The sequence below is a fragment of the Anabas testudineus genome, chromosome 4 (assembly GCF_900324465.2).
Source record: "Anabas testudineus chromosome 4, fAnaTes1.2, whole genome shotgun sequence".
Classification (NCBI taxonomy): domain Eukaryota; kingdom Metazoa; phylum Chordata; class Actinopteri; order Anabantiformes; family Anabantidae; genus Anabas; species Anabas testudineus.
In genome coordinates, this window is record NC_046613.1 from 25,891,947 (window position 1) to 25,900,292 (window position 8,346).

The 8,346-nt window shown below is 44.8% G+C and overlaps 1 protein-coding gene across 4 annotated transcripts; it reads left to right on the top strand.

Moving 5' to 3' along the window:
- Positions 1–1,726: 1,726 nt before the first annotated feature.
- Positions 1,727–8,063, top strand: misp (mitotic spindle positioning). 4 transcript variants are annotated; one of them, XM_026345696.1, is made up of 5 exons: positions 1,727–1,804; positions 3,581–5,610; positions 7,017–7,294; positions 7,510–7,548; positions 7,744–8,063. In XM_026345696.1, exons 2-5 carry the CDS (start codon positions 3,708–3,710, stop codon positions 7,831–7,833), a joined length of 2,310 nt encoding a protein of 769 aa, XP_026201481.1. In that variant the 5' UTR covers positions 1,727–1,804; positions 3,581–3,707; the 3' UTR covers positions 7,834–8,063. The 4 variants fall into 4 exon arrangements, with proteins under 4 accessions (XP_026201481.1, XP_026201483.1, XP_026201485.1 ...); XM_026345700.1 differs by having other exon boundaries at positions 1,755–1,804; positions 3,666–5,610; XM_026345697.1 differs by having other exon boundaries at positions 1,769–1,804; positions 3,585–5,610.
- Positions 8,064–8,346: the final 283 nt, after the last annotated feature.

An 8,346-nucleotide genomic window follows, 5' to 3' on the forward strand; every position in this document is an offset into this window, starting at 1 on the left:
TTGTTTGAGAAGAGCACCCACAGTTTTGTTGTACTCCCTATAAGGTTTATGCTGTTCTATTTGTTACTCCTTCTGTAAAGTAACTACAGCTCTCAATTAGTGTAATGGAGTAGAAGCAGCAGTATTTCGATCTTGACTGTAATAGAGTAAGATGTGTAAAATACTTCCCTCCACCGTCTGTGTTGTTTGTTGCTGAGCAATAGATTTTGTCAGGAATGCTGCTGATCATCAGAAACACACAATGACTGACCACACCCCCACCCCACCCATATACACACACACACACACTATAACACACAAGCACACCATCTGTCTGTGTGGATCAGTCCTCCATCAGCTGGTGGACCTGAACCTGCCGGTGAGTCCTTTGTGTCCTTTGTTTTTATTTATGCTCATGTCTGACATCATCATCCACCTGTCTTTGTTGACTTCCCGTGATCAACTGATCAGCTGCTGTATTCATCAATAATTGAGATTGTTCGCTAGCACCGCCCCTTTTCCTAATTTCAGACAGTATGATTGGTTGCTGCTGACACACCCACCATGACTGACAGCTGATGTTCCTGACGCTTGTAAACACATAATTCCGCCTCTTCGGCTTCAGGGTCTGTTTCTCTCTGCACCAGACTCTGTGCAAAATACAGTTACTTTTAGAGAACACAGACATACACTGGGTTTTACTTAAAAGTTATATAACTGCAGTTATTTAGGGTACTTTTGCTTTTGCTTTTGAGTTTTTTTGTTTTTTTTTTAGTTTATTGTTCATGAAAATGAACCAAATTCAGTTACTTCGCATTTAATTAGATTTTTCATGTTTAGCTGTAATATCAATCTCACACTGTCATTACTCATCACATACCTCTACTACTACTACTACTACTACTACTATTGGTAGTACTACTCATGATAGTATTAATAATCAAGTAATGTAAGCTGGTGTTATATTTTCACAAGAAAGGTTCGTCAAATTCCATTTAGGTTTGTTATAGAACCTAAATAGACTCACAACCAGGCAGAGGAATCTACAGGGTGTTCTTCCTGATTCAGTTCAAGACTCTGAGGACAGAAGGTGATTCTGGGCTGAACAAATAAAGCACAACACAAAACTCAGAGTCTCTTCAAGTACAAGATGAGCTGTATCAGAAAATATTGCTGTAAAAATGCAGAAACAAAAGAGCCAGATCTTGAGATGAGGTTTAAATGTTGTTTTCTTCTTGATTGCAGTGAATGTAACACAACACAGACTTTTACCTGTAGTACTGAGCATGCTACTTATTTGGACACTACACAAGTACCTCCAACGTGTACCTGTTTCTTAGACTTGATAGTGATGGGTTCCTCCTGACTGAGGGTCTGATGTCATTATCATCCAGACCAGGACCCTAGAGACCAGCATGTTCAGATACACACCACCATGGCAGGTTCTGTTTCACAGTCTGGACCACGACACCAAGGTGAGACACCCACACACACACCAGGGGGCAGCACCTTACTCTGTTTCCTTTCAATCACATCATGGACTGCATGTAGGTTTCACCAGAGGACTCAGCTGTCCATGTGCAGTTTAGTGTAACCTTTGTGGACCACGCAAAGTGCGGTCAGTGGTCTTCACAGTCAGGAAGTTGCTGTAGTCCGGTCAGTCAAGTCACGGCTCTGTGTGTGAGTGTGTGTGTGTGTGGTGGCAGGGGCGGGGCCTTGCGGGGTGGGCGGGGCCTCAGATTGTATGATAGAAGCTGAACTTTGTCACTTGAGTCAGTTTTTATTCAGACTAAGTTTTAGTTCATGCTGCTGCAAGAAAACTGAGGTAAGAAGGATTCACCTGTCTGAAACATCTCTTTAATGTGTCTGTGACATGTCTGTAACATGTCTGTAACGTGTCTGTAATGTGTCTGTAATGTGTTTGTGACATGTCTGTAATGTGTCTGTAACGTGTCTGTAATGTTTCTGTGACATGTCTGTAATGTGTTTGTAATGTGTCTGTAATGTGTCTGTGGCGGGTTTGTAACATCTCTGTAACGTGTCTGTAACATGTCTGTGATGTGTCTGTGACGTGTCTGTGACATGTCTGTAACATGTCTGTAAAGTGTCTGTGGCGGGTCTGTAACATCTCTGTAACGTGTCTGTGACATCTCTGTAACATCTCTGTGACGTGTCTGCAACATGTCTGTGTTGTGTCTGTAACATGTCTGTAACAGTTTTGTAACATGTCTGTGGCGGGTCTGTAACATCTCTGTAACGTCTCTGTAACATTTCTGTGACGTGTCTGTAACATGTCTGTAACATGTCTGTGATGTGTCTGTAACGTGTCTGTAACATCTCTGTAACGTCTCTGTAACATCTCTGTAACGTCTCTGTAACATCTCTGTAATGTCTCTGTAACGTGTAATGTGGTTTTAACTGTAGTACTACACACACACACACACACACACACACAGTGGGTCACTGATGAAGGTGTAACATTATTTGGGGAGGGGGGGTTGTTTTCATCCAGACTGTGACCTCTGACCCTCTGAGTGTTGTTACTACTCCCAAAGTTCTGCCTCCGTCTGTGTGTCTGTGTGCGATAAGGACGAGTTTATCAGCAGCAGGCTGCAGCAGGAGGAGCAGCAGCTTATCACCGTCACACACTCCAAATTGAAGCTTGTTCAGTTTCTGTCAAACACTTGTTCAACAGCAGGAGTTTATTTATGTTCCACAACAAGACTTTATGTTGTAAGGTGTGACTAAAACGTCACCATCTGCTCCACAACCTGTCAGATAAAGAGCCGGTGGTGGACTAAGTAAGTGGACTTAGTTACTTTCCACCACTGCAAACAGCTGCTCAGGTCAGTTTAAAATAAATAACTGATCAATCTCACCTGGAGTAATCAATTAAACTTATTAAAACTGCTGGAACTCTGCATGATGACAATAATCTAATGTGACTTAGTGGACTTCAGACATGATTCACCTGGACAGATTCACCTGAGTTATGTTACCTGTGCAGGTGACCCTGTAAACGGTCTTATCACTGATGGATCTGCTGTGATAAACGTTATCTTCAGGTTTCCCTGAATTCAGATTTACTTCCTCCATAAAACAGCCGATCCTCCTACTCTTACCTGACGCTCACCTGACCGATTTAACACTGACAGACAGGCACCTGCCCAGATGTTCACCACCTCAGTGACAGCCACCCCCCAGTGGCTTTTTACTTCACTGCATATCTGTGGGAAACAGTTTTTTTACTGGTCACCATTCGAACAAACTCACAATGACTTTTTTTAAATCTGAAAATGTTTTTAAATTAAATTATTTGTTTGTGTATAAAAGAACAAAAACCCCAGTTAATTAATTACAGAACTAAAGCAGGACTATAAACAGAAAGAGCATCACCTGCTGTTTCTATAGTAACGGGTTTATAATTGTTTCTATGGTAACTGTCTTCTCTGTTGACTGGAAGTTGAATCATGGCATCTGTATCTTTTTCTCTGTGTTGTTTCTACATTAACTCACCTGTCTTTTGCTCTTTCCACAGTAACGGAGCTGTCTGTGTCATATCCATTGTTTCCATAGTAACTGTCCTCTGTTGTTGTTTCAGATAGTCTTGGCAGCTGATCGTCAGAACGTTTCGCCATCTCATAGTTTTCAAAATTCAAGCTCCGTTTGTCGTCTTCCTCCATTAGAACCTCCACCCCCTCCTGCTACCCACTGTGCCCTCTGCAGCCATGGACAGTACGCCAAGGAGGTGGGTGCTGAAGCCTCTGTCCCCCCTCCTGCAACCCTCAGACCTGCGCACAATCACAGGCCCCCCCCGGAACAATCCCCCTGACCTTGACAACCTGGTCTTCAGCTCTGATCGCATCTCCGTCACTCACAGCCATTCCCCGGTGGTCTTCTCCTCCCAGCAGGGTGACGGGTGCCAGGATGTGGTGGTTCAGGCCCGACAGGTCACACTATCACAGGACAGAGGCAGCATGAGTGACGAATGGCACTGCAGTAGCCCCAGCAGTCCCAGCAGCAGCACAGGCTCTCACTGTGGGTTTTACTCCTTTGTGGATGATCCGGCGAGTCCAGAGGCCGAACTGAATGAGGCCTGGATGGTCTCACCACAGCGGCAGGCCCAGCTGTCAACCCTAAAGCGAGAAAAAGGATTCAAACTACAGACCTACAGCAGCAGCAGGAAGCCAGACAGTCTGTTCTCAGACACCAACGGAGACTTATATTACAAAGTGGATCCAAACAATGGCATCAAAGTGCTCAGGGAGGAGGAGGAGATGCAGCTTCGCAAGGATATCATTCGCAACCAAGCACCAAAGAAGAACCCAACATTCAAAGATCAGCTGAGTGTGCTGGAGAATCTGGATCTGAGTGGATCTACAAACAAGCTGATAGAAGGCTTCAGTGTGAGCTACATTCCAGTCAGCTCCAGACCAGATACTTTCTGCCCTGCAGAACCTGGGACCATCAACAATGAGCAGATCAACTTCAATGCTGCGCGGCAACAGTTCCTGAAGATGGAGCAGGACCAGTTGAAGGCACTCCTCAGCCCTCCATGGCCCTCAACGTCACACCTGAACTCACCTCTGCAGTCAGACCGTGATGATTCCTCATCACAGAGGGGGGAGACGTATGACAGTGTGGAGATCAGCGAAGAAACAACTGAGTTTAAAACATGCGAAGAAGATGAGACCTACCAAGGGGGGAAGGTAACAGTGTGCCAGAGTGTGGAGAATCTGAGTCGGCTGAACAGTGTGTTCGATGACCTGGACTCTGGCCTGGAGGAGCTGTTGGTGGAGGTGGGTGGCTGCAACAGTGATGATGTTGTGTTAAGTAGCAACACTCTGCAGAAGAATAGGAGCACAAAGTCCATGAGCGACTATGAGACTCCAATTCAAAGGGAAATCCGGTTAGTTCAGGAACGCGAAGAGAATCTAAGACTTTCTCGAGGCCTGAAGCACAGCAGTGGCAGGTTGGAGATGGTTGAAATCAAAACCAAACGTTTACAGTCTCCGCTGGTCGAAACCAAAGAGAAGACCCATGTGAGCTTCATCATCCAGCAAGATATCCAGAAGCAGAACCAAAGGAAGGAGGAACCTTGGCAGCAGGCAGCGATCCTGGGACGATACAAACAAGATCCTTCACAGAAGCTGGAGTCTGACCGTCAAGACAGGAAGACAGAAGAAAGATCTCAGTCTGAGTCTGGAGAGGCAGAAGTCTCTTCCTGCTGTCCTCACCGACACCCTGAAGAAACGGAATTGTACATTGTACAAAAGACCTTTGGTCCCTCTTCCTTCACTGTGAGGAACTCTGAGATCCAGGATACAAGAAGTTTCCACCAGGATCAAACAACTTCATCCTCCCATTTCCCCTTAACACTGACACCCCAGACTGAAATTACCTCAACCATGTCTCGGTCTTGGAAGGAAAACCTGGACTCCACTGGACTGCAGCCCAGAGGAGAAGGAGCTCCAGATTTTATTGAGAAAGAGATCGAGGAGTATCTGAGACGGGAGGAGGAGCTGAGAGAGTCCAGGAAGGGAACCATTTGCCAGCTCTTCTCTCCAGCTCCCCTGGTGGAACAGGCAACCCATATGGCTGTCCGTCAGTTCTACCCAGCTGTGAACACAGGTATGTAGTAGTATCAGCTTTAGCTCCTTGTTTTGATTTAGTTTTAGTCTTCCATGAAAGTGTTTTTTTCTTTTTTCTTTTGGTTTTGTTCATGTGAGATTTTCTTTGATTGAAAGGACTCAGCGTCTTCATTCTGGTCCAATAACTGTTGATTGTGGTAATTTTGGATGTTGTTGCTACAGCTACAGATGTGATTTTCCTAGAAATTATTTGAAACCAATGACTGAAGGCTAAAGAAAATGGAAAACGATGGAGATGGAACTCAGCAGCAGTCAAAACCCACATGATTGATAATCAGCACAAAACTGAATGGAATCTGGTGTGGCTCCTGCTGTTGCAACACGCAGACTGGAAACAGTAACTTAACAAGGGAATGAACAAAGTCCAGCAGCTTCAGCTGCAGTTAATGTAAATCAGTAACAAGTGGATCACAGCAAAAGCATCAGCCCGTGTGGTTCAGTCATCTACACACAAACTGTGGAGTTCAGACTTCAGTCTCCTGATCAGACATTCATTTTGTGTGGGAATCAGAACAAACACAGGGTGTGTACCTACAGTAATGAACCAGTTCCACAATGTGTGTGTTGTCAATCTGCATGCAGTAAGAAGGTTCATGTTGGTCTGTCCGCATGGGAACTAAAGATCAGTATCTTCATATACAGCAGGAACAGAACTGTGCACATCTCTGGGCCTAAACTGTAATAAAATGTTTTTGTGTAAATTATGTAATAACTAAAAAAAACATCAGATTTAAGAGACAAATTGAAAACTGAGAAATTGGAACCATGACAACAAAGGTCTGTAATGATAACGGCCCACTGACCCAATTAGGAGGTAGGCTAGAGACCTACTAACCCATATTGTATGGTCCTGATAACCACTGATAAACAAACAGTTAATGGTCGATGAAATCTGAACTGGGAGGTTGTGACTATGGAAGACTGGATCCTGTGTTACGAAACGTCTGCCAGTTCACTACTTCACTCAGTGATATAGTCTGAAAGAAAAAAATCATTGGTCCTGGACCTGCTATAAAAAAAGCTGGATGTTCCTCATCAGGCTTCTGTGTTTTTGGCCCCACTGAGCATGCTCAGTAATGTCCTTCTATTCCAGAGCTTCCGGATGATGCTGGACTGAATGGATCCAGTTCTGACAATACCAACAATTAACTGTGACAGAAACGTGTCCAGTTTTACAGCCAGTTTGGTGACAGTTTGGTCACTGCCACACAGTCCAGTGTCGTTCCTGGGGGGTCAGTTACGACAGGTTATAAAACCAACAAATATAAAGTTCCATAATTCCTCTCTCACTTACTGGTTTTCGAGTAATGACAGGTTATGGTAATGAATGCTGTTGTTGATGTCACACGTTTGTCATATATGATGCCATGTCCTGTCCTGTTTCAGGTAAACCCGTCAGTGTGTCCTCATCCTCTCCTCAGCCCTCCACCCGTCTTCCCTCTGTCTCCTTTGTCACTGCTCAGCCCTGGACCTCAACACCTCCTCCCCCCCCCAAATCCTCTTCCTCCTCCCCTGTGGTGCTCCAGTCGGACCCCCTTACTCCTCCCAACTCCTCCTCCCCTTTGATGGTCGGGTCGGTCCCCCTTCCCCCCCGAGGATTGACAGAGACCCTGTTGCAGGACTTCGAGGACCAACGAGTCAAACTAAAGCTGGAGGACAGTTCTGTGAGTCTTTGATTTGGAGGATTGACCATATTTAGGTTAAAGTTATATAATGAGCTTTGACCCTCTGAGCTTGCCGTACTTTTTACAGTTCACCTGTGTCACTGTGGTTTAGATATTTGGTTTCAACTGGGACAGTTCAATTATAAATTCCAAAATAAGAGCCAAGACAGAAAAACCTTGGCGCTCTTGGCTTAAATGTTTGTCTGTTTTCTCAGTATGCAGGAATCCAGCCCATTGATGACATCAACAATGAGGTAAGTGCCACATCCCATAAAGCAAATTATTCAGTTTCTCAATGAGGTGAGATCAACTGCCAGGTAGATACTTAACTGTTATTCAAACCACACATGTTCTGACATGCCTGTTCTCCATTTCCAGCCCTCTCTAAGCTAACAGAGTAAGACAAGAGGAACATTTTGAGATTCTTACTTACGTACGTTTCTTTTCAGGTGGTGGAGTCCACTCGAGTTTTTCGACATAAAAGCCAGCGAGCTCTGCGCTGGGAAGCTGGAGTGTTTGCGAACCAAGAGAACCAGTGAGACCAGCATGACCAGATCCAGGACCAGAGCCTGGATCTGTAGGAGGGGTGTCCATCCTGAGTAGCAGCGTCTCTGTCATTTTTTTCTTCCGTGACTTAAAACACTCCAACAGAAACAGCTGGTCCTGATTACCTGATCACCTGTCAGCTACCAGCTGCTGAGAGATAGTGTAGAACCCCCCATCCCGAGACCGTAACCCTAAAGAAGCAGAAATAAAGAGTTTAACTTTTGTCTGACTCAGGTTTCTGGTTGTTTTTGAACGTTTCCCACTTGGATCCTTATATTAATGCTTTAAACGACGTGACATGAAACAAACAGAGTTACCTCATCATTAGCATCATTAGCATGTTGGTTAACTGTTGTCACAACGTCAAACCTTGTCACCTGTTCACCCATAAACCCCCAGATGCTGGTTTTATACAGAGATGCCCCCAGTCTGAACTGTAACCACTAACTCGCCTGCGGGGAACTGCAGTTGTACTACCTACTAGCATTGCAGTAGGTAGTACATTG

What these genes read in the sequence shown, in the direction of transcription:
- misp (XM_026345696.1), top strand. Translation starts at nt 3,708, where the DNA reads ATGGACAGTACGCCAAGGAGGTGGGTGCTGAAGCCTCTGTCCCCCCTC. An exon ending in CTACCCAGCTGTGAACACAG is followed by an intron (nt 5,611 to 7,016) that starts GTATGTAGTAGT and finishes GTCCTGTTTCAG; the next exon opens with GTAAACCCGTCAGTGTGTCC. An exon ending in TTGATGACATCAACAATGAG is followed by an intron (nt 7,549 to 7,743) that starts GTAAGTGCCACA and finishes GTTTCTTTTCAG; the next exon opens with GTGGTGGAGTCCACTCGAGT.